The sequence below is a fragment of the Peromyscus leucopus genome, chromosome 14 (genome assembly GCF_004664715.2).
Source record: "Peromyscus leucopus breed LL Stock chromosome 14, UCI_PerLeu_2.1, whole genome shotgun sequence".
Classification (NCBI taxonomy): Eukaryota; Metazoa; Chordata; class Mammalia; order Rodentia; family Cricetidae; genus Peromyscus; species Peromyscus leucopus.
Window position 1 is genome coordinate 67,286,706 of NC_051075.1, and position 25,133 is coordinate 67,311,838.

Consider the following 25,133-nt stretch of genomic DNA (forward strand, 5'->3'; position numbering starts at 1 on the left):
TAGGATGTGGCCTGCTGTTGACACAGATCTTTAAATATTACTGCAGGAAACCCATTTGCAGTATGTCACTGACCGTCTATACATCAATTTCTAGAAAGATGGTTAAGTTTGTCCCAGGCTGGAGAGAGAAAGCATTTGTGAATGAATCATTATGGGTCATCCATGGGTTATTATGGGGTGGGAGTGGGGAGGAGAGGGGAACAAAAGAAACCCATGACTTAGAGGCTTCATCAGCCATGGAGAAGCATGACGCTCCATGTGGTGGCTGAAAGGAAATGACCCCACAGGCCCATAGGCAGCAGCACTATTAGGAGGTGTGGCCTCATTGGAGGAAGTGTGTCACTGGGGTGGGCTTTGAGATCTCGGATGCTCAAGCCAGGCCCAGTGGCTCACTCTGTCTTCCTGCTGCCTGCTGATTCAGATGTAGAACCCTCAACTCCGTCTCCAGCACCATGTCTGCCTGCACACCGCCATGCTTTCCACCATGACAACAACGAATTAATCCTCTAAACTAAAAGCCACCCCAATTAAATATTTTCCTTTGTAAGAGTTGCCATGGTCATGGTATCTCTTCAGAGCAATAAAACCCTAAGACTTCATCATTATTATCTAGCATTTGTGGAGACCTGGGGTACAGGGGAGTGACAGAATTAATGCCAGATGAATGCCCAGAGGCGAGGGCTCTGATTTGTACTACCCACGCAAACATGGCACAAAACAGGCACCCGTGGCCTCCTACCTGGGGTTGGTGAGGTTGTAGCAGGATTTCCATATCTGTAACATGTGCTTACAGGTGAGCAGTGCCTCGTCTGGGCCCCGGCAGAGCGACTCCAACTTCACTTTGGAAAACAGTAGTCTACAGAAAGACAAGAGAGAAAACGCACAGCTCAAGCCAGAGGCCTGCCTTTCAATCAGATGAGAAGTGGGCTCAGCTAGGGCGGGAGCCACGGCCCTCATTTTAATTTCTATTGAAAATAGATTTTTTTCCCCACACAGTATATTCTGATCACAGTTTCCCCTCCCCCAGTTCCTCCTAGATCCTAGTCAACCACCCAAATCCACCCCCTTTATTTTTCTCTCTCATTAGAAAACATACAAGCATCTAAAAAATTAATAATAAAATAAAAGCAAACCAGAATAGGACAGAACAAATAAACAGGAAGAAGAGCCAAAGAAAAGCACAAAAACACAAACAGACGCAGTGACACACACATTGCACACACAGAAATTCCATTAAAAACACAAAATTGGAAACAATGTATAAGCAAAAGACCAGTAAGGTTTAAAAAAAGAAAAAAATAAAGAAGGCCAGACAAAGCATGAGACAAAAACCTTCTAAAAATCCCATGGAGTTCATTTTGTGTTGGCTGTCTACTGCTGGGCACTGGGTCTGCCCTTAAGTGTGGCTTGTATACCCAGCGAGACTCCCTTGGAGAAACTGGTTTTTCCTTTGTGAGTGGTTCTCAATTGGACATAGCTCCTCGGTTAGTACCAGGCTGTGTCCTCTGCCCCTCTCAGCACTAGGACCCCATGTGGTTTAGACCTGTGTCGGCCCTGAACTGCACTCATCTTAGACTGGGCCAGCCATGCACCTGCAGGGGCGAGGAGAAGCAGAGGCTGCAGAGTCAAGGCTTCTTGAACTTGCTGGTCAACCTATGGCCTTGTGCAAGTCTCCCCATGGAGGCAAATGCAAGCACAGCATGACGGACTGTGGTGAGGTTAAAAGCACTGAAGTGGCCAATTTTATTCAGAACACAGAGATTTTATTAAAAACATGCTTTTTAGAACTAAGCCAATTTATTTATGAAACTTCAGAAATTCATTAAAAGTGAACCTTGGTTTATTTATAAGATTACACAGGAGATATGACTCAGGTGGTATAAATATCTGCGGAGAGCCCTCCAGGAGAATGCTCACTCTCTCAGAAGCTTTGAAAGCTTACAGAGCTGGACATGGTAACCCATACGTGTAATCCCAGCATGCAAAAAACTGAGGCAGGGTGATGACTGTCAGCTTCTACACACTGAGTTGCAGGCCAGTCTGAGCTGCGGAATACCCTGTTTTAAAAAAAAGACTTCCTGAAGTCACACAGTCAAGAGGACCATGGTGCAGGCCTCTTCTTGGGGCCTGCCTAGCCCAGCTATTTACTGGCTAGACTTTTGGATTTTGAGTCCCTTCACAATCCTGAAAGTATTTCCTTATTCTTGATGTCACCCATGGCTTCATCTAGACCTGAGTGCTAAGCTGAAGAATTTCCCTTCTTTAGGCCTCTGACTCAGTCTACTCCAAACTGTCCTCCCTGTAGACATCAGACAACTGACTGCAGCCCACAGCTTTCATAATCCCTGGACTCATCACCACTATCCTTGAGAAGGTTCTAGCACAGACCAGATTTCCCTTGTCTACTCCCTCAGCTCTCAGAAACCTTATTACAGACCCATTCAATAATTATATTCAGTCCCAGCTAGAGAAATAGGCACCATTCCTTACCACTTCCAAAGTGAGTCAAAACCCCTCACCAGCCCTTCAAAGCTCTCGCCTCACTACCCAGTCACGTGCCATACACCCTCTACTTCCACAGAGCTGGGCAGCTGCTGCCTCTCCTGCAGCTCGGGATGCTGGAATCTGGATCCTGACTCCAGTACTGACTAGCCCTCGGATTTTTCTACAGTTCAGCCAAACTAACCTTTTCAAGTAAGCCTTTCCACGACCACTTTCTTATTTTATCGTCTTTTCTTGGGACAGACTCTAGCAGCTGCAGTTTGTTAGTAAAGATAGGAAGGGGACAGCTGAGGACAGCTGAGGGCCTCCTCTGTGCCAGGCCTGCATGTGGCACTTAGACACACAGGTAGTGTCGTCCCTGTAATCACCTCCATGGGGAGGTGGTATTTATTTCTCTACATCGAAGGCTGCGCCCTCTGGCCAGCTGCGTTTTGGAGCACGACCCTCCCTCCACAGTGCCTGTGACTGTGACTGCTCTCTGTTCATTGGACCCTCTCATCACACCTGCTCATCAACGGCTTTCTCTGTAACCCGTGGAGATCAAGACGTGCATTTCAAGTGGTCTAAATGAGGTACAGGAGAGTTCTTCAGCCTCTTGTGATATAATATCCACCTTCATGGTACTCAGAGCAGTGAAGTCCCTGTGGTGAAAGATGGGACAGGAGCAGCCTGCCCCAACACTAGCCAAACTTGGCTCTGCCACGATCTCCCAACAGAGCACAGGAAGCCTGAGGGTGCTTGCTCGTGGCTCCCAGGGAAGTGTTAGGTCTGAAACTTGCTCCTCATGCTTTGGTTGGCAGTGCAGAACCTGGGCTGAGGCAGCAAGCGGCAGGTGATGAGAAGGCTGTGGTCCCTGACCTGCAAGTAGTGGGCACACACAGGAAGGCCAGACAAGCATGGGGCTCGGCTCTGACCCACCTATCTGAAGAGATGAAGACTCCCTTGAAGCCCCTGGGGCCACCTCCAGATACTGGCAGCCATTCAGGGGCTCTCGAGAGTGTTTAAAAAGAGCCAGAAGCTAACTCCTGCTGAAGCCTACATGAGTCAAGAATTTTCTACCCAAATCCAACATGTTAGGAGGGAAGCAGCAGCTTCTGGTTGGAGGCCCATGGGATTGTCTAAGTGAGGTGACTGCCAAGCAACTGTGACCAGGAGAGAGTTCTCCTAGGGCGGTGAAGCCTCCAGGCCTCTCACACACTGTAGGGGGCTGGGTGGTAAGAGCAAACCAAGGTCTTATGGCTTGGCCAGGCATATAGAAAAGTCCGGGAGTGGGTGAGAATGTTTCCTTGTTTAGTAGCAATTAGCCATGATTCCTTCCACTGTCCCCAAGTACAAATGCCAGGGTGCATCTTGAAGCCTTGGCTTGAGGGAACAGTTCTGTGAAGGTTTCCTGGCTGGGAAAGAACTTCTAATTAACATGAAATAACAGTTTTCAAACACTTGACTCGGGATACGGAGCTGAGAGGTGTGGGCTGGATTTAAGAGAAGCAGACAGGAAGAACAGTGGTGGAAATGCTCACACATGTGACGGGAAAGGCACCGGGGGGGGGGGGGGCAGCAAGAAAGAACCTGGCGGAGGGAAGAGCCGGGGAGCCAGGAACACAGGCAGCTAGCTCTCCTGCAGGTCTGTGCGTGTGCATACTTGTGCGGGCCTGTGCGCGTGCACACTTGTGCGGGCCTGTGCGCACACTCGCTGGCTGTGAATGCCCAAGGAGAGCAGGGAGACGGCACTGCCTCGTCACCCTCTTCCTGACCTTCAGCAGCTTTACAAGGCAGGAAAGAGTGGTGAAAACAGAACTGATGCTTATCATCTCTCCAGAAACAGGCTGCTGAAAACATCTGGCAGGAAGCAAGGACTGCTGGCACAGAAACACAGAACACACAGTGACCTGCATTAGTCTGACGCTGCGGAATCCAAAGATATCACACATTCAGTTCACCGTGGAAATCCCAACGCAAGAAAAACAAAACAAGTGACGAGAAAGCTCAGGACAGTGTTGGACACAGAACATGCCTGTCACCTGCTGCAGTGAGCAGAAGAGGGGAAACCACGGGTAAGAACATGTCACCAAGAACAGCCATGACTTAACGTCAGAAGTCATGTACTTCCTAGACTTGATTCAAAGTTCAATAATCTTATTTAAAACATATTTTTTTCAGAAACCCATTGAAAACAAATCAAAATTAATGAAGAACAGAACACATTAAAACACTAATCCAATTCTGTGGTGGTTAATTTCAACGGTCAACTTGACAGGAACTAGAATGACCGACAAGACAAATCTCGGCAGGTCTGTTTCTAGATTGGTTTAACTGGGGTGTGAAGACCCATCCTAAATCTGGGGCACCGTCCTATAAGCTGGGGTCCTTATCTGAATAAAACAGGGAAAGCAAGTGGAGAATGTTCATCCCTCAGGCGTTCTGATTTGAGCACAGATCGACAAGCACTTCCTGTTCCTACCACCATGCTTTCTGCTTTCGCTCCGTTATCTGCATCTTGCCTCTTTTTTTGGGGTGTGTGTGTGTGTGTGTGTGTTTCAAAACAAGGTTTCTCTGTGTAACAACTCTGGCTGTCCTAGAACTCGCTCTGTAGACCAGGCTGGCCTCAAGCTCACAGAGATCTGCCTTCTGCATTTTTCCTTAAGCGGCTTCCTGTCAGGCACTTTGGCTACAGCAAGGAGAAAAGTAACTAATAGAGACTTCATCACTAATAATTAAGATTTAGAATCTTCTACATGCCTGTTGTGATCTGGCTCTTGCCACCTTGGCCCATCCTCTGGAACCCAGCTTAAGCTATGGCCAGCTCCTCCTTCACCTCACTAGTCTTCATGCTCCTGGGGCTTTGCAAGAACAACAATTTCTGTTATTCGAAATATCTTTTCAAGCCATGCATTTTGGCCTCTCAAGCACCTACTCATCCTTCAGAGTGGATGCCAAACAGCACCTCTTCAGCCTTAAAGAACGGGAGTAACCCCCACCCAACGACAACACAATTGCCAAAACCACAAGAGCTCACAACTGCAGGATAACAAATTATAAGCCAGGAAACGTATGCTTCCAAGACAAGCAAAATAATAACAACAGCAGCAGCTGCAAGACGCTTGAAATATTTAATCACCGATTCCACAACAACCCTGCAAATTAGGCAGAGAGTTAATCTGCCCAAACTCACATCACAGACACCGAACTCTAAATCTATCTGACTCCAAGGCACTGAACGAGAAGCAGAGGCTGATTTCAGACCTTACAATGACACTAATGAAGAGGTGGTAGAGCACTGTCTAGTCCACATATTTACTGCCAAATATTTAAACCCCGCAATGTGAGACCAGGGGGAATACAGTTGACATAAGGCTCAGTCCCCAGCCCTCTGAGAACTTCCAGCCCAGTGAGGACCATGCTCTGGCCTGGAATTGAGGAGTGGGTTGCTGGGGTTCTGCTCCTAGAATGTCACATACAAGATCTATTGAAGGACAGTCACATTTGTGCACATGTATCAGTGATTTGCCTTTCATCCCAAAGTCTGATACATATAAAGTTCTAGGTATTTGAATGCCCTAGTTACTCAAACTTTTACTTTTCATTGAAATTCATTAAATAATATTTTACCCTACTTTGGAAATTTTCAAAGAATCCTAAGATAGCTCCTGGAATAAAGATGGTGTTGGGCTTAGGGAGGACCTACAACTGTACTGGTGAGGAGCTAGGCCATGTGGTACTGTGAAATGCCATTGTTCTTCACAGGAAATGAGTCGAAGTGGCACATATCAGGCAGGCTGGCCATCTCGGAACCATCCTAGGATGATGCTCTGACCCTCGGGAATCTGCCCCACCCACTGTATGTGACTCTTGTTCACCTTTCTCCTGGGTCTACTCCCATAAGTCCCAACTTGGGGCTAGGGGAAAGATAAAGCTAAAAGTGCATATTTCAAAATTCGGAAACTTAATGTGCCTCACAAAACTTTCTGATCAAGAATGCTCAGTGAGGGCTGAGGAGATGGCTGGGGGGGGGGGGTGTTAAGTACTTGCTGTGTAAACACGAGGACCTGAGTTTGGATCCCCAGAACCCACATAAAGCCAGAGGTGACGGCACCTGTCTGTAATCCCAGGACTCCTAGAGTGGGATGGGAGGCGGAGACAGGAAGATCCGGAGACGATCATTGGTCAGCTAGGCTAGAGTATGCAGTGGGAAACAAGAGACCCTGTCTCATACAACATAGAAAGCAACAACTGGCATCTAATGTGGTCCTTCCCACTACAGGTCCTCAAGATCTTCACACAGGCACTGAGCCACCCAGCCTACATTTCTCTCTCTCTCTCTCTCTCTCTCTCTCTCTCTCTCTCTCTCTCTCTCTCTCTCTCTCTCTGTCTCTCTCTCTCTTCCTCCCTCCCTCCCTCCCCCCCCCCCTCTCTCTCTCTCTCACACACACACACACACACACACACACACACACACACACACACAGAGATTTTAAAAAACTGGAACGTCTGAGGCTCTGATATCCTATAGCTTGTTAAGTCCCTTGAGGAGGAAACTTGCATAATAATCATCTAGACCTGCACTAACTGGCTGTGAGGGCTGCATTCATGGCAGCTGATTTAGAAATAAAATCCTAGGAACCTGAACACTTGGGATCTTGTGCGGCTCTGTGAACTCATAGACTCCTCATGCTAGGAACCTTCCTTTGCTTATCTCCTGACTGTGGGCAGGATGCAGAAGCAGCTGCACAGAGCAGCCTGGGAGATTTGCTACAGTGGGCCCAGATCCACAGAACCCTGGCTCCCCCCTGCCACACACACTTCAGAGCTGGGCAGCCCACCTGGGGAGACGGAGCAGAGCTGCTGCCAAGGCCCTGAAGGAAAGCGTGCCTGTGACACTAGGCAAAGGAAAGACTAGATCAGCAGAGGTGGAGGTGTAGGGTGGGTGCGGCAAGTGTGCTCAAAAGCAATTTTAAATAGAGAAGACGGGTTGGCAGCCGAGCCAACTGATCCGAGCGATATGAGAAATGCAAAGCAATGTGGTGATGAGGAGAGAGATGAGGATTTAAAGCCAGATGAGTCATTTGAAAACAGGTGTTCTGAAAGAGAAGGCGAAGCAGGCCATGTGCAGACAGCCCTGTCCAGGAGAAGCATGTCTTCAAATCCAGCCAGCCAACCCTTCTGAAGGTTCCAATGTGGTCTGAATGAACTCTTCCTCTGTTGACTGTCTTCAACATTTCTAGGCCTACTATGTGCTGTTTGGAGCCATAGTTGACTTGGCTGGGCTTTCTTAATGGACGAATGCCAGAGAAACAAACAAACACATGAACAAAAAAACTAGCCTGTGGCCCCGAGTTTAGCTACTGTGACTAATCCCTACCAGGCAGCCCATGGTGCTGGCTTACAGCTGTACGGGGCCAAAGCTGAGACACAGCCTTCTCATTCCCTTTCATCAACAGCTGGAAGGAATGAGGTATCAGCCAGGTCACGTGACTGTTAATAGATATCAAATATTCCTTGAGTCCTCACTCACTGCAAAGAGTCAGTAAATGACACTCAGACAATCTGGTTATTCATTTGTTACCCAGGAAATAATGTCATAGATCATTTGGTTTACCTAACTACTATTGACATATATGATCTCTTATTTATGATCTCAGTAGAAAAAGAAGATACAAGTTTTTAATGCAAAGCTAGAAAAGACCTCAACAGATCTCTGAATATTTTGTTACTCTGAGTATAGACCAAGACGTGTAGCTGCAGAATCTACTGGAAAGATTCTTGTGAAAAACAGAATCTCTCTCTCTTCTACCTGCCGCCCCCCAGTTGGAAACCACACACAGCTAGATTCCCATGTAATGTGGGTATGAAGTTAAGCTGAAAAAGCACTGCTGTTTATAGCTCTCCACCCTGATGGAGGACAGACAGACTGTCTGTGGTCTGTTTGAAAACAAAAGAAAAACAACTGCCCAGGAAGGAGCTCCCATGGTCCTTGTACTTCAGAAATTCTTCCCATGCTTATTCATTCCCAGGAGAAATTAATTAATTTACTTAGAATTGAGGGCTTGCTACGTTGCCCAGGTTGGCTCCAAAGTCTTGGGCTCCCGAGAAAAAGGAACGATTGGTATGCACCACACTCGCCTCCAATGGTACTCTTGGGAGCATGCCTTTAGTTCCCAAGCTAGGTGGGCATTCTGCACACCCATTCACATTAAGCTCACAATTGTGGGCACCCTAGCTGTGGTAAGGAACACATGGCACCTGCCCTACCAGGGAGACCTTCTGAGCACTTTCTGAGGGTTGTGCTAGAACTCTGCCTAGTGTTGCCCACATGGCTACAGTGAGGGTGCACTGGGCAGCCAGTCTCCTAGTCTGGGGCATCATTCAGAGTGGCAGCTATCTCACGGTCCTCCCTTGAGTCTGGAGAGCACTGAGCAACTGTCCCACTGGCATGTGGACATTCAGGGATCCTGAATGAGCTTAGTAAGTCCTCTTTAGGGATGAAGACTCAGATGTTTTCCAGAACAGGTAATGAAAATCACGTTCAATAGCTGGGAGAGTCTGGCATCATGCCTACCCAAATGGGCATCAAACTTAAATGTTTTTGAAATGTATTCAGATCCAAAAATCTTTGCTGATAAACGAAAGCTCACAGGCTGTTCTCAGGCTTTCAAGGGGTTAATCTGGATACTTGGTCCTGTCACACACCCAGATGCATTCTGCCTCCTGGTCAGCTGCCAACAGCATGTCTGAGGGCTAGGCTCTCTTCAGGTAGCAGCTTCTCTGGTGACAGGTCTACCCAGTGGCTCACTGACAGATGTGAGCTATTTAACTGCTAAGGAAGTTCTACAAACAGGACCATTTTGACACCCTCCGCTGCTCTAGGAGACACAGCGCAATGTGCCAGCACATCTGGAAGCTCACTGGCCTTTCTCTCTCTGGTCTCAGTTGCCAACAAGCAACAGAGTTGCACTATCTCCCCACACTCTCAGGTCAGCTGTACCAGAACATCAAGACCACACTGATTTGGTAAAACAAAGATTCTTAGTGCCAAAGAATATGTAAGTAGCTGGTTTTTCAGGGCTTAGCTGCCTCTTATCCTGCCCTGGGAAGGATGGGGCTGGGGACAGATGCAAGCCTGATGATGTGGCTGCACCCTTGTGATCCTAAGCCTGCCTCTTCTTTATGATAGACCATGTTACTTATATTTTGCCTCTCAGTTTAAAGAGTCAATAAATTGGAACACGCCCTCAGCCATCTAGAAGTATTTTTAGAACAAACAACTGACATAAATCACCTAAGGTACTATGTAGTTTGCCTCATTATTGGCTCCTGTTTCAGTAATTGATCTCAGTTTGAATTAGTATTCTGGAGCCGTGAAAATGACCTGCCCAGTTTGGACTGAAAACACCTCTGGAATCATGCTGCCATCATTTTGATCCCCTTGAATTCCTGCTTTAATGAAGGGAGCCATTGAATGCCGTGCTACCCTCAGAACAACAGGGTCTACACACACAGGCAGGACTCCTTCCTAAGGGCTCTCTGACTGGATGGCACGAGGCACCAAAAGGGGACAGAGAAGTTGCCCTCAGGTTTTGTAAAGGTAATGGTAAGGAATGCCCTTGGCACAGCAATCACAGAGAGTGCCAAGGGAAAAGAAAAGTCGGGGACAGAAGGACTAGGCAGACACATGCATGGCTCTCCCCAAGGCTACCAGGCTGCTGTGCATGGCTGTGGGATCCAGCTGCTCACAGTACATGATGCTCAGGTTTCTGGTGTGCAGAGCAATCTGCGCAAGACACTGCAGACCCATAGTTTCCAGAAAGCACACCATGAAAATTCTGAAGGTGAATCTTGGAACTACTGACTGACACTAGGAGAACTTAGTGATCTTGAAAAACAGTCAACTAAATCAACTTCCTGGGTGATGACTGGAGAGGATTGGCTTCGGTACGGACCTTCTGGCCTCAGCCTGACTTCTCCTAGATCTGCTGAGTAGACTTGACCTTGAGCTGACAAGGAGACTGGCCCACCTTGAAAGAAATAAAAATGTACCTAAAGAGAGGGGCTCTTCTGGAAAGGGCACAAGATACTTGAGGAATTTATTTATTTACTTATTTATTCATTTTTTAAAAAAAATTTTCGGAACAGGGTTTCTCTGTGCAGCTTTGGAGCCTGTCCTAGAACTCACTCTGTAGACCAGGCTGGCCTCGAACTCATAGAGATCTGCCTGCCTCTGCCTCCCGAGTGCTGGGACTAAAGGTGTGCACCATCACCACCTGGCTTACATGAGGAATTTAAACCAGAAGTACCTGATTAGGTGAACATGGGAAAGAGGTGTAGGGAGCACCACCCATCCATCAGGGCTGGCTGCTTCTGGCCATCAGGAAGAAACACTCCCCGCCTCCCCCCCTCCCCCAACAAACACAGCTGCAAACACTTCCAGTCTTCCAAGTCTTTGGTTGGAAATCCCGTGTTGGCCTCTGAGCCATTCATTGGTCAGTGGATTGGGGTGCTACTCCTAACAAGCACCCCAGTTTACCAAAGACCTTATCAAATACCCAAACCTCACAGAAAGGTGACATATGTCGGGATAGTGTGTGGCTCAGCAAGTCTGTTCTGAAAGAATACTGGTTTAATGATCCAGACCAAGAGTCCCTAGTCATCTAATTCTGAAGAATACTTACTGGAAACCAACCTATACCCAAGCACATCAACAATAAAAGTCAAGAAAGTTGTTGTTTTAATAAATGCAGTAAAACATATATAGTATAAAGTTTGCCATTTTGGCTATTTTTAAGTATATGGCGTTCAAGTATATTCACAATGCTGTGCCATCCATCTCCAGAATTTGTGTGTGCATACAGAGGCTGGAGGTCAACCTCAGTCATTGTTCCTCAGGTGCTATATACCTTGTTTTTGAGACAGGGTCTAGCACTGGCCTGGAACTCACTGATTGGGTAACTGGCCAGTGGGGAGTTGCCTGTCCCCACCTTCTCAATGCAGAGATTCGACCACACACAGCCTTGTGAAACATGTGTATGGACGTTTTGCCTGTCTGCATGTCCATGCTCCACATGTGTGTAATGCCTGCAGAGGGCCAGAAAGAATTTTGGATACTCTGGAACTGGAGTTACAGACAGTTGTGAGCCACCATGTGAGTGCTGGGAACTGAATCCTGGTCCTCTAGGACAGCAGCCAGTGCTCCTAACCACTAAGCCATCTCTCCAGCCCCTACATATAGCTTCCTATGTGGGTTCTAGAGGTTGAACTCAGTGCTTATGTTTTCGCAGCAAGCACTTTAGTGACTGAACTGTATCTCTCTAGCCTTCAGAACTCTTCATCCGGCAAACTGTTCTGTATCTTTTAAACAGTAACTCCCCGGCTCCCTGGCCCCTCATTTGCCCCAGACAAGCGTGGTTATGTAACGCTCCAGCCGTTTTGTCATTGATCTGAAGTTTGGTTTTTTCCCTGTTTAAGAAGAGTACGTACTCACACTTTCTCATGTACTATTTACTAGTGAGGGCACCAGCTTGAGAGCACTTCTATGAAACCATCAGGTGCTAGACAAAGCACAAGAAAGTGACTTTTCAAACACAAGTTTGGATCTTTATGGTATGTGGACACCTTCAGGTGTGTTTGCAACTAAAAACATCCACCTCTCCGGATCAGAGGACGCAGATCTTCTGCAACACCTTCTCTGCAAGGACCCCAGCCCTCACACCTGGGGGAGGTTTTCCAGGTAGTCACGTTCCTTTTTACACCAGTGGAACCCGAAAAGACCTGGACACAAACCATCTACAGAGGCAGTCATCTACTCAGCAGTGATGACCTCGAACATTCACACAGCACACTGTAACAGGCATGATGAGAAATGGATCTGGAGAGATGCTCAGTGGTTGAGAGTACCTACTGTTCTTCAGTTAAGTTCCCAGCATGCATATGTAGACTTACAACCATCTGTGACAACAGTTCTGGGATCTGACACCCTCTTCTAGCCTCTGTGGGCACCAGTCACATACGTGGTTCATTTACATGCATGCTGGCAAATACTCATACACCTAAAATAAAAAATAATAAAACATGCCTACATATTCTCTAAGGAACTTGGTTTAAGTTGAAACCTCCTCTTGAGCAGTGTTTTGATTTAGTGATTACAGAGGCCATCATTGTGCTTGAGCTAAGTAATGATGTAAGAAATGTGCTCCTTAAATTTGCCTTTGATAGGAAGCTGGACCTAAGAAGAAGGCTGTTTACCTCATGAATCTTGACCTGCAGATACTCACAGGATGTTTAAGTGGGCTGCTTCTTAATGTAATCTTTTTTTTTTTTTTTTTTTTTTTTTTTTTGAGACAGGGTTTCTCTGTGTAGCTTTGTGTCTTTGCTGAATCTCTCTTTTTAGACCAGGCTGGCCTCGAACTCACAGAGATCCACCTGCCTCTGCCTCCTGAGTGCTGGGATTAAAGGCGTGCGCCACCACCGCCCGGCTCTTAATGTAATCTTAATATAAAAATTCTAACACAAATTCTTACATAAATTGCTCATGTCAGAGCATGTCAGCTTGAAAATAAAAAGGGGGCATTCTATATCATTTTGGGAGCCCAGCCTAACCCAGATATTTTGAAAATATGATGGGGATATAAGAACAAAGAAAATTACAGGTCTATTTTGAATGTAAACATAAATAGAAAATCCTTTTAAAAATTGGCCAAGGAAATCCATAAGAAGTTAGCTTATCATAATCAAAATGGAATTATTATAAGAAGACATGGCTAGTTTAACATTTAAAAATATCAATATAATATTCATAGATTAAAGGAGTCAACTCATACAATCATCTCAGTAAATGCAGAAAAACCATTTTATAAAATTCAGTATCATTTTTGATTAATAAAAACATTTCTGCCAGGTGGTAGTAGCACATGCCTTTAATCCCAGCACTCGGGAGGCAGAGGCAGGTGGATCTCTGTGAGTTTGAGGCTAGCCTGGCCTACAAAGTGAGTTCCGGGACAGTCAGGGCTATTACACAGAGAAACCCTGTCTCAAAAAACTAAAACCAAAACCTAACCAAAACAAAACAAAAAAACATTTTTTTAGCAAATGAGGAATAAGGAAACATCCTCTTTCTCTTAAGCAATATTTGTAAACAACTCCATAATAAGCATAAATATCTGATGGCAAAACAGTGAAAGAATTTCATTCAAATGTGCTGAAGGTACTAACATATAATGAGGTAAGGTAAAAAAACTAAAAGTTTACAGAAAAGATAATTTTAATTATTTCTGATAAAAATTATCTGTGTAGCAGGGCGGTGGTGGTGCATGCCTTTAATCCCAGCACTCAGGAGGCAGAGCCAGGCGGATCTCTATAAGTTCGAGGCCAGCCTGGGCTACAGAGTGAGTTCCAGGAAAGGTGCAAAGCTACACAGAGAAACCCTGTCTCTAAAAACAAAAACAAAAACAAACCCCCCACCAAAAAACACCACCACCACCAAAAAAATATCTGTGCAGAAATTCCAAAATAATTGATATATAAATTATTTGAATTATTAAGAATTTAACTGGACTAAGAAAAGTATACAAAAGTCAGTACCCATTCTATACTCTAGTGGCAAGTAGGTAACAAATCTGATTAAAAACATTTTACATATATAAACTGTATATAAAAAAACAAAAAAAAATTCCAGGGAACTAAGAATAACCCTAGTAAAACATGGACAAATATTTATGAATAAAATTGCAAAACTTCCTAACGCTATGTTTTGTTTGTGATAGTCTCACTATCTCCTAGGCTGGCCTTGAACTCCTGATCCTTCTGCCCTACCTCCCAAATGCTGGGGCTAGAGTGACCCAACATGCCTGGCTTTCATAAAGATGATATTATTATTAATGTTATTATTATTCCTCTAATTTTTAAAATTGTATGTGTATGAGTGTTTTGCTTCCATGTACATCTGTGTACCACATGTGTGTCTCAGCTTGCCCATGAAGGCCGAAGGAAGGTATCAATCCTCTGCAAGTGGAGTTCCAGACAGCTTGAGTTGCCATGTGGGTGCTGGGATTCAAACTTGGGTCCTATAAGAAAGCAGGAAGTTCTCCTAATTGCTGAGCCACCTCTCTAGCCCCTCATAAAATATTTTTAAAGGCCTAATTCATTACAGTTATACATGGCCAAGAATTAAAAAAGCCACTGTCAAAAACTGGTAATTCTTCCCAAACTGAGTTATTGTATTTAATGTAATCCCAGTCAAAATTAAGGTTTTTTTGGGTGGAACTTGACAATCTGATTTGTACGAAAAGGCTTAGAATGGTCATGAGACCCAGAAATGACAAGGTACAGGGAAGCCTAACTCACCTATAACAAAAGAGCAAGAACAAGGCAGGAGATGGAACTCAGCTAATGGAGAGCTTGCCTAACAGTCATAAGGCTCTATTTGAGCCCCAGCACTGGATAGCCTGTGTGTCTATAATCCATCACTTAGAAGGAGGAGGCAGGAGGCCCAGAAGTTCATGGTTTTTGTCTCATAATGCTTTGCAGGACGCTTTTCTACCTTACAGATCTTTTTCTTATATATTAGTGTGTGTGTGTGTGTGTGTGTGTGTGCGCGCGCGCGCGCGTGCGCTTATGGGATTTCTGTGTGTCCAAGTGTCTTAGTTAAGGTTTCTATTGCTGTGAAGAGATACCATGGCCACAGCAACTCTTGTAAAGGAAGACATTTCATTGGGGCTCGCTTACAGTTCAGAGGTTCAGTCCATTATCATCATGATAGGGAGCATGGCATTGTGCAGGCAGACATGGTGCTGGAGAGGTAGCTGAGAGTCCTATATCTTGCAGGCAACAGGAAGTCAACTGAGACACTGGGTAGTATCCTAGCATAGGAATCCTCGAAGCCCATCCCTACAATGATACCCTTCTTCCAACAAGGCCACACCCACTCCAACAAAGCCACACCCCCTAATAGTGCCACTCCCTCCCTATGAGATTATGGGGGCCAATGACATTCAAATTACCACAGCGAGTGTTTCTTATACTTTTACTTTGGCTCCTCCCCCATTTGTTTGTTCTGTCCTATTCTAGTGGTGGTATTATTATTATTATTATTATTATTATTATTATTCTTATTATTTAGATACCTGTTTGCTTTCTAATGAGAGAAAAAAAGAAAAGGAGTGGATTTGAAAGGTGGGGAGTTGGGGAGGATCTGGGAGGAGATGGGGAGGGGAAATATGATCAGAATATAGTGTTAAAAATTATTTTTGCCAGGCAGTGGTGGCACATGCCTTCAATCCTAGTACTTGGGAGGCAGAGCCAGGCGGATCTCTGTGAGTTTGAGGCCAGCCTGGTCTACAGAGTGAGATCCAGGACAGGCACCAAAACTACACAGAGAAACCCTGTCTCGAAAAACAAAAAACAAAAAACAAACAAACAAACAAAAACCCAAAAAACAAAAAAAAAAAATATTTTCAATTAAAAAAAAAAAAAAAGAAAAGAAAAAAGACCTGGGTTCAGTTCCCAGTATCCACACAGTAGCTCACAACTATCTATCATTCTAGTTCCAGGGAATCCAGTACCTTCTTCTGGGCTCTTTGGGCTCCCAAAAACACATGGTACGCATAAACTAACTTAGGCACACACACACAAACATACACACATACACACACACACACACACACACACACAAATAATAAATAAACAAATAAATTTTAAAAATAAAAGAGAAGCAGCAAATATAAAGAAATCACAGCTTGTATCAACAAAAAGAACTTGTAAACGTAAATATCAAAAAACCTCACAAATTTCATAATCTGTGAAGACAACCCAAGTCAAAACTAAGCAAAGACCTCTATCATCCTTTACAAAAGGGGAAGACTGAACGACCAATGCACAGATGAAAAGACAGTGCAACCTCATTGGTAAGGAGGGCATGCCACAACTCACAACGCGATCGTTAGCCCATGGCCACTGTGCAGCCAAGAACAAATCTGGCAATATGGTGCAGGAGTCACAGGGGCTCTAGGACTGGAAGGAACACTATCTGGCCAAAGCTTTGGAATTATTGGTAAACTCAAAAATAGACATATCTGCCAGGCATGGTGGTGCATGCCCACCTTTAATCTCATCACTTGGGGGGCAGAGGCAGGTAGATCTTGGTGAATTCAAGACCAGCCTGGTCTACAGAGTGAACTCCAGACCAGCCAGGGCTACATAGAGATACCCTGTCTCCCCCCCCCCCCAAAAAAAAAAAAATCAAAGCAAACAACAACAGAAACACACATCCTATGACCTATGACCTATCCATTTCTCATAGAGTCCATAAGAATCTTTGAATGTAGTTGCTAGGAGACTTGTAGCGAATATTTACAGCAGCATTTTCCATCACAGCCCCCCCAAAGAAAGCGACCATGTCTCCTTACAGTAGATTGGGTAAATATGCAGCAAGACCAAACCTCAGGAATAGTTTACGCACTGAAAGCAAGTAGTACCTGAGTTGTATTTTAAAATACATAAAACATTCAAAACTGAAAATCTTCATTACTTACAAATATAAACATAGACAGTGACCAGATAAGACAATGACCAACATAGAAGTCAAGACAATAATTAACCTGTCAGGTAAGTACAACAGGATTGGCCAGAAAGGAAACCCATCCATTACATTACATGAGAAATATTTGTAAATGTATGTGCGAGCACAAATGAATACATGCATAGGCAATTCATGGACACCATTAATGTTCTTTTCTTAAATAAGTAATGACTATTCATACTTTATACTATCATCTTAAATATACTGAATAAACATTCTTTAGTTTCTATTTATTATTTGATAACAATTAAAATATGTTTGAAGCCACTGGGGTGGTGTGATAATATGAATTACTTTCAGGCACTAAGGAGTTACCAGTACAAGTGCCTTATGAATCCATTAGCCAACTCAATTCTCACAGCAAACCTCTGATACGGGTATTTTATTAGCCACATTCTGCAAATGAAAGATGAGACAAAGTGACAAGTGAGTTTCTCAGAGCTCAAGGGTTTGAAGCTCAAAGCCAGGTTTGTCCAGCTCCTACAGCTGAACCCTCAACTGCTATCAAAAGAATCTGCATTCCTTTCCTTCCATGCGGAATTAAGTCCACAACACCAGCTTCTCCAGAGTTTACTTTTGGAGTTCCTTTAGGAAGGAATTTCAGGCTGAGGATGTGACTCATGTGAAACATGTACAGTGTTTGCTTGGCATGCATGAAGCCCTGGGTTTCATCCGGATCATGTGATAAACTGGGTATGATGGCACACACGTGTAATCCTGGTATTTGGAAAGTGGAGGCAGGAGGACCAGGAGTTCCAGATCATCCTCAGCTACAAGGTTAAGTTTGACACTAGGCTGAGCTACATAAGACCCTGCCCCTGTACCCCCAAAGGATTCCTGGGTCTCAGAATCCCTACAGTTTGTGAATCTTTATTCACTTACAGTTCTGCTTCGAACAACAAAATGGCGGAGATGGTGCCTCTTAGACTTTCTGGGTACCCGACAAGCTTTTTGAAGGCACTGAAACATGAGTTCTAATTTCATGGAGAATGAGGATGCTACATGGTCCACTCTGACACTGTACTGAAAGGCCTGCAGCAAACATCTCAAACAGAGAGAGGGCTGACTCCAGTTCATGGTTCTAGAGGTTCCAGGTCACAAAAAGTGCTGCATCACTTTGGGCCTCTAACAAAGATACCACATCTTGGCAGGAACTCAGAGTGGAGCAAACTCAGCTTGTGAGTCATAAAGAAAAAGAAAGTAGAGAAGACAAGCTAAGGTCCTAATGATGTCTCCAGCAGAACCTTAGACTTGCTAAAGCCTAGCGGCACTTATGCTTCTTTATCCATACCACAGGTGGTAATAACAATAACCAGCAGCCTAGAAATTTCTATCAGATACATACCACCTGTGGTGGGTTGAATGAGAATGGCCCCCATAGGCTCATATTTCAAATACTTGGAACCATTTGGGAAGAATTAGGAGGTGTGGCCTCACTGGAGAAGGTGTCACTGGGGGCAGGCTTTGAGATTTCAAAAGGACATGTCGTTCCTGATTAGCTCTCTCCATGCCTCAGGCTTGAGATCGAGATGTAAGCTCTTAGATACTGCTCTAATGCCATGTCTGTATGCCACCTGCCGTTATGGTCATGGACTCATCCTCTGAAACTGTAAGCCCCAATAATCATTTTCTTCTATAAGTTACCTTGGTCATGGTATTTGCCATAGCAATAGAAAGGTAACCAAGATACTACCTTTTAAGAGGGGCCTAGTACAAGGTAATTATGTCATTGGGGACTCTGCTCTTCTAAGTAACTGATGTAATTCTTATGGGACCCTCGTTAATTTTCTTGTGCATAGACTGCTATAAAAGTGCAAGGCTGGACCATTCCTGTTCTCTTGATTCCTGTTCACTCTGTGACTTCTCCTTTGTGCATGTGTTCCCTCCATGTACCATCTACCATGTAATAGATACAAAACAGCCAAGGAGACCCTCATCAGAGATGAGCAAAATCTAACACCAAGCCCTTGGACCTCTAGATAAATATAGAAATGAATCTCTTTTCTTCACAAATATTAACCCAGCTCCAGGTTGTTTTTGTTACAGTCATGGAAAACAGACGACTGCAGATGGGGCAATGCTGGAGGACCAGCTGCTTCTATGAGAACCTTCAGCTTTCTTTATCTGGCAACTGCTCACCAGGACAAACAGGGCTGACCCGAGGGGAAGGAGTTTCATTCCCAGGGAATAAGTTCGAACATAATATCAGCTCTGAGGTTTACTATCTGTGGCTTAGGGATAAATGAAACTAGAGGTAGCCCTAGGCTTCAGAGTCTAAAGTTCTGCTGGGGACAAACTTATCAAGAACAAACATAATTCCTTGCAGTTGGAACAAGACAGAGTCACTCTTGTTTAGGTTGGTGCTAGCAGGTTTTACCCAGGCCAGGAGGGAACTGTGGAACCCACATCAGGTCTCAACTTTTAGTAAGTATTCTTGGGGAGAAGTTCCCATCACAAAGGAAAAAATACAAGTATTTGAAAAGCAAACAAGTCATGGGCTGTTCTCAGACCTGCTGCCATATGCTCTGCTTTTTCCAGCTTTCAGCTTAACATTAAAACAAGAGGCTGGCATTCCTCAAATATCTCCACTGCTTGAAAAGGCTGTCAGCTGCCGTCACTTGGAGGCATTACCACCTTTGCCATCACTGTTTATTGCTCACTGTGCAGTGTGGCCAGTAGTCTAGGAAGCTCCTCCAGAGTGCTAGTGTGAGCTACTGAAACGGGAGCCACACGCTGGAATGTAATATTTACTGAGGGGAGTGGGTGTGCGCTCACACATGGACACATATGTGTTGGAGGTAAGAATCAGAGAAGGGTGCTTTATAAATACTGACAGGAGAGATCAAATTCAATTGTATCACATTGTACTTTACTACTTTATCAAGGTGGAGAAAGGACCAAACACTTTTTAAAGTAATTTAAACACTTTGAGATTCTACAGGGCTAAACATCTTGGGATACAATCCAAAAATACACAGGTGTCACAAGAGCAAGTCTGAGATGTTCAAGAAGCAAAACTGTAGCAAAGATTTTTAGTTCGCTCTGCAAAAAGCTCAGGCTACAGAAGAGAACCCCAGTCAGAGGCTTCCTAGATTATTAGGAGACAACAGCTCTAGACGGGGAGAAGAGAAGAGTCCCTTCCTTAAAGACAAAGAAATGTTTACAAAGGAAATGTGTGAACCAATTTTCCAAGGAGAGATGAAAAACCACTAATTAAAAACACCAGGAGGGGCTGAGGCCAGGAGATCAAGCCAGAGCTGACTCCTTTATACGCTACTGCTGCACTCCTCAAAGTGGAGAGAAAGCAGGGCCACCTTCCACACTCCTCCCTCTCCCCGTGCTCCCTCTCCCCAAGCTGTCCCCGCCCGTTACTGGATCTGCAGCCATGTAGACAGTTAGAACCTTCCGGCCTGCGGGAGTGTTTACTATTTCTGGCCACTGTGTTCTGGTAACTAAGCTCCACTGAGGATAAAACGGTAACCCAGTAGCCCAGAAGACAATGTTCTCCACCAAGCCTAACTACCAGGGCATGGAGTCAATGGATCCCACATCCATGGGCTCAATAAAAAATGTGACTCAGAGGACAGATGTGATGATGGACAGGCAGGTTCAAGCCTGTGGCTGCTTACAATGATGATTCTTACAGTATGGATACTTATTGATTAACTTATTCAAGGAAATGTATTTCCTAGAGATTAACCTAGGTACAGAGAGGTAAAGCACCCTGATCCAAGTTACAGGATAATCACCCAGAGCTAGTGGGAGCTCTCAAGGGACACAGGGCAAACCGTCTCTAAAGCAATACTTCCCATATTCTAGTCACTGGAGTTTAACAGAATTTCTGTCACAGCCAAGTCTATTGGTATTAGTATTTACAATATTTTTCTTGAAAACTATTAAAATATTCATCCACCATATTGGTACAGTCATGTGTATTCCAGGGAACACAGTAGGGAAGAATGGATGAGGGTGACCTGAGCTGCTTTAGGGTAGCTAGGAAACAGCTTGTTAAAGTATGGGGGTAGAGTGGGAGGGGGTTCAACAGAGATTCTCTCTGTCCCCCTTGAGTGTTCGTGATGGGCTTACATCTGGCAGACTAGAAAGGAGAGTGAAGTTCATTCAATAATTCTAGAGTAAGGAAAATCAATGGTGGGATCACTCACATAAAATTTTCTGGGTATTCACTCAGGGCCATGTCGATGATGTTGAGAGCGTCGTGGTAATGCTTCTGGGCTGACAACAGGAGAGCGAGGAGGTGCAGGGAGTTGGCATCATCACCTTGGAGTTGAAGAGCTTGACGGACATACCCTAGAGCTTCTGGTATCTGGTTTAAAACAAGACCAAAAGGAATGTTTAAACAGTCACTCAGAAAGAGGCCATGGTTACATAAGGTTCACTGTGAGCTGTTTCACATTGTACTGCATCCGCATTTTATGGGAAACTTCATGGCAGCCCCAGGACATTGACCAAACAAGGGAGCACATCCTTTTCAGCAGTAATAGGACTGATGAGGGGACTGGAGAGACCCCCACTTCTCTACTTAACTGCCCACATGCCTTTTCCATCTCTCTAAATAAACACTTTCTAATTTTTGGTCCCCACAGAACCGATGTACTTTTGATTATGTCTAAGATGATTTCACTGTAAATGGAGACACAAGCAAGCTACCAAGGATTCTTAATAGGATTAAGCTGATTAACTGAACCATTCTCCCTTTTCATGGTATTACTGAAATTAAAATAGTTCATAGGCTACGAAACCTTTAGCATAGCTTTCTAAGGACCAGATTCTGGATCTCCACTGGACATGAAGGAAATATGCAAACAAACAAAACCCCACACCTTTCCAAACTACATCCCAAAATAATTGGATGCAAGAAACAAATTACAGGGCCACTTGCAAAGCAGATGTATCCAAATCCAAGCAGGTCCAGACACAGCTTTAACCATAATGCAACAGCTGTTCAACATGTTCTGTGTATGTGGTGTATACATGTGTGCTTGCCTGTAGATGTGTATATAGAGACTAAGGGTTGGCATGGGGTGTTTTCTCCATCACTCTCCACCTTCATTTTTTGAGGCAGAATCTCTCACTGAACCCAGAGCTCCCAGGATCCACCTTGTCTGCCCCACAGTGCTGTGGCTACAGATGTGCCAGGGGCAGAACCTTATCCACTGAGTCATCTCACAGCATATTCTTTAATAAAGAAGATTAAAGGGGCATGGAGCCCAGGGTTACATGTACAGTAGTTATTTGAACACGTTAGAGCTCACAGGTTTAATAGAAAGGAGAATCTGAAGTTGGATTTCAAAACAGAGCTGGGGTCAGAGGCATTCTAACATACCCACACAGGGGACTCATTCCTGTGCGGCCTCCAACTCTATCCTCCAAGTCTCCTGCCTCTTCCCATATCTTCAGGAATCTCAGCCCTTAAAAGAATCCCTGACTTCCTTGTTTCCCCCGAATGCCCTGATTTTCCACTCTGAACTGTAGTTCTCCATGGCTCTGCACCTTAAATGCTGGCTACGGAGGCTTCCTTCTTTGAACCCTAGAGTCGTGACTGCCAGAGCTGACTACATGCTTCACTGGCAGGGAGAAAGCTGAAGTGCAGAGAGGTGAGACAACTGGAGTACATCATCCTGCTGAATGATGGAAAGGGGGTGACTAGCTATTCTGATCCCTCTCCACAAGGGTCACAACCTCTGTCCCAGTTAGCAGGACACACTCACTTAAAGCTCTGGTGATTCAACATTACATGCCTACAATCCTTGTGGATGAGTTGTACCCAAAAGTCTCCACTCTCTGGGACAAAAACCTCCTGCGTGACCATTGCTCAGCCTGAAGTAGGGAGGCAAAGGCAGCCTTCATTACAGTGCTAGTTTGCAGGGATGGGCAAGTATTTAGGGACAGAGATGGGGCTCAAAATGGCATCTTCAGAGGGGAGTGGATTGAGGAATTCAGAGCTGGCTCCTTAATTTAAAAGTCTTACTGGGTGTCAAACACATACCAGCAGTGTTCAAGTGCCAAGGCAACGACAATGGCAGGCATGGGCCCTCTCTTCCTGCCACCTCAGGTGAAAAGGACTGCTATTCCATAAGGAAGGTGGCTTCATGAGGAGTGAAGGGAGACAGATGGCCAGTGTTCAGCCCACCTCTGCTGCAGGGGCAGCTCCTGACCAATCTACCTGTGAGCCATAAACCCACCAGGTGATACATCTTTCTAGGGCAGGCATCTTGGCTTGCGCTGTTCCCAGGCTCTCAATGGAAGCTACTTCTTAGCACTATTCTAAGGCAACTGGGAAGGGTAATGCATACCTCAGCCCAGCCTATAGGGCATGACATATCTTGACAACCAGCCTCCAATTCACCCTTCCAGTCTGTGCTCAGGAATGTGCTGGGGTCACCACCAGTGCCTTGCACCTGCTGGGCTAGCAAGCATATGGCTGCAGTTTCTAGAATAGCTGGGAGGGAATGAGGGTACTAGAATGTGAAAGGCAGCTCAAGTTGCCTTGGGGAAGATGAACACCAGCAAGGCTTGGCCTTCCAGCAAGAACATGCAACAGTGTAAGTGTTCATATCATTTATGCATTTTAAAGGGTCTGGTGTCTCTTCTTGATACCTTCTGGCATTTTCCAGTTAAGCATGGATACTCTGTGACCATCAGGTTCCAGCCAGTGACTAAATCTCCACTATGAAACACTACCCCATTCCTGTTAGCAACGAAGGCTCTTTGGTGACCCCTGGAGTCAGGGTACCTGCCCTGTCCTGCACTCATGTTGCTCTCTGACCCCAGGCTGGATCAGCCTAGGCCTTCTGTCTTCACAGCACATGCTCAAACTGCCTTGGACCCCAGGGTCTTTTCTGGGAGGAGCTGGCTTCCTGAGAGCAGTGCCCAGTTCCAAGCCAGCCTCAGACAAAGGAAGGTCTTACGACGCCTCCAACTGAAGGAATTGGAGCTTAGAGAATATTACAGACACTGACCTGTCTGGAGATGGCGAGCTGCAGAGCCAGGTAGAAAGCTGCTTGGTGATCTGTAGGTGACAGGCTATGGGCCCTGAAAAAGTATTCACTGCTATTAGAACATTAGGCCACTTTTGCTTGCCATATCACAATGAAGTTGTCTTCATGTCTGCATTTTGATTTTTGTCAAAGCCTCATTTTCAGCTGAATTATGTATCATTTCCTTAACCCTTCTCCCATACCACTAATGAATGTTATACATACTGACCACCATATACAGATAGGTCATGGGAATATGTTTTTAGTTCTTGTCCAGCACCTAAAATGGCCATCGAGGTTCCCAGACTCTGTGAAGGGGCCCAGAGACAGGGAATCCCCAGGCCCCAAGGTCTGGCCTCCTCAACAGATGTTTCCACTTAGCTGAACAGAAACCCAGTGTCATGCTGGGTCATGGTAAAGCCAACTAACAGGCTGTGGGCCCTAAACAAGTATTCACCCCTTTCCAATATAAACTCATGGCCAGATGATGGCTATTTTGTTTAAGTTTGGTGTGGCCTTAATGCTACTTCATCCAAATTTCTGGATTTCAGAAAAAAACATATGAAAATCAAAGGCCAGCTTTGCTTATAAAATGAGGTTTGGTTTTTTGTGAACCAGAAAGACATCCATCCATTCATTCTGTGAGGATGTGACTAAATTCCATGCAGGTCACTAATTGTGTTCCTATAACTATGTTATGGAACAGTGTGGTCAGACACGAGGTTTGGCTCCATTCACTGGCTCTTGCTGCTGGATACAGAGGCTGTTTTGGCTGTCTAACAGGTTTCAAGTGTAACTTTTTTCAGCTTTTATGTGGAAGTTAATGTATTTCATCAGAAGCAATTCAAAATGTGAAAGTGTACAGGACCTACTTTTGCTTTTAACAATCTGGTAGGAAGAGAAAAACAAACTTAACTTCCATAAAAGGAAGCATGGAGCAGACTAATTACAAACTGGGTCCTGGATAGCAAACAACCATCTCCGTGATCAAAGGAGGGACTTTCACCAGCAGAAAGCAAATTCAAGATGAAACAGAAAGCCAAATCATTATGGAGTCATCTGTGGCC

The 25,133-nt window shown here is 45.0% G+C and overlaps 1 protein-coding gene across 8 annotated transcripts in view; it reads right to left on the reverse strand.

The window, feature by feature from the left end:
- Ttc7b (tetratricopeptide repeat domain 7B) overlaps positions 1-25,133 on the reverse strand; it is a 218,271-nt gene that overhangs the window by 55,643 nt on the left and 137,495 nt on the right. For all 8 annotated transcript variants that reach the window (XM_028886638.2, XM_028886640.1, XM_028886634.2 and 5 more), the window contains 3 exons: positions 24,049-24,121; positions 21,232-21,392; positions 740-856 (listed from right to left, as the gene is read on the reverse strand). In XM_028886638.2, the coding sequence (XP_028742471.1) occupies positions 740-856; positions 21,232-21,392; positions 24,049-24,121 (351 nt within the window). The remainder of the gene's footprint in view (positions 1-739; positions 857-21,231; positions 21,393-24,048; positions 24,122-25,133) is intronic.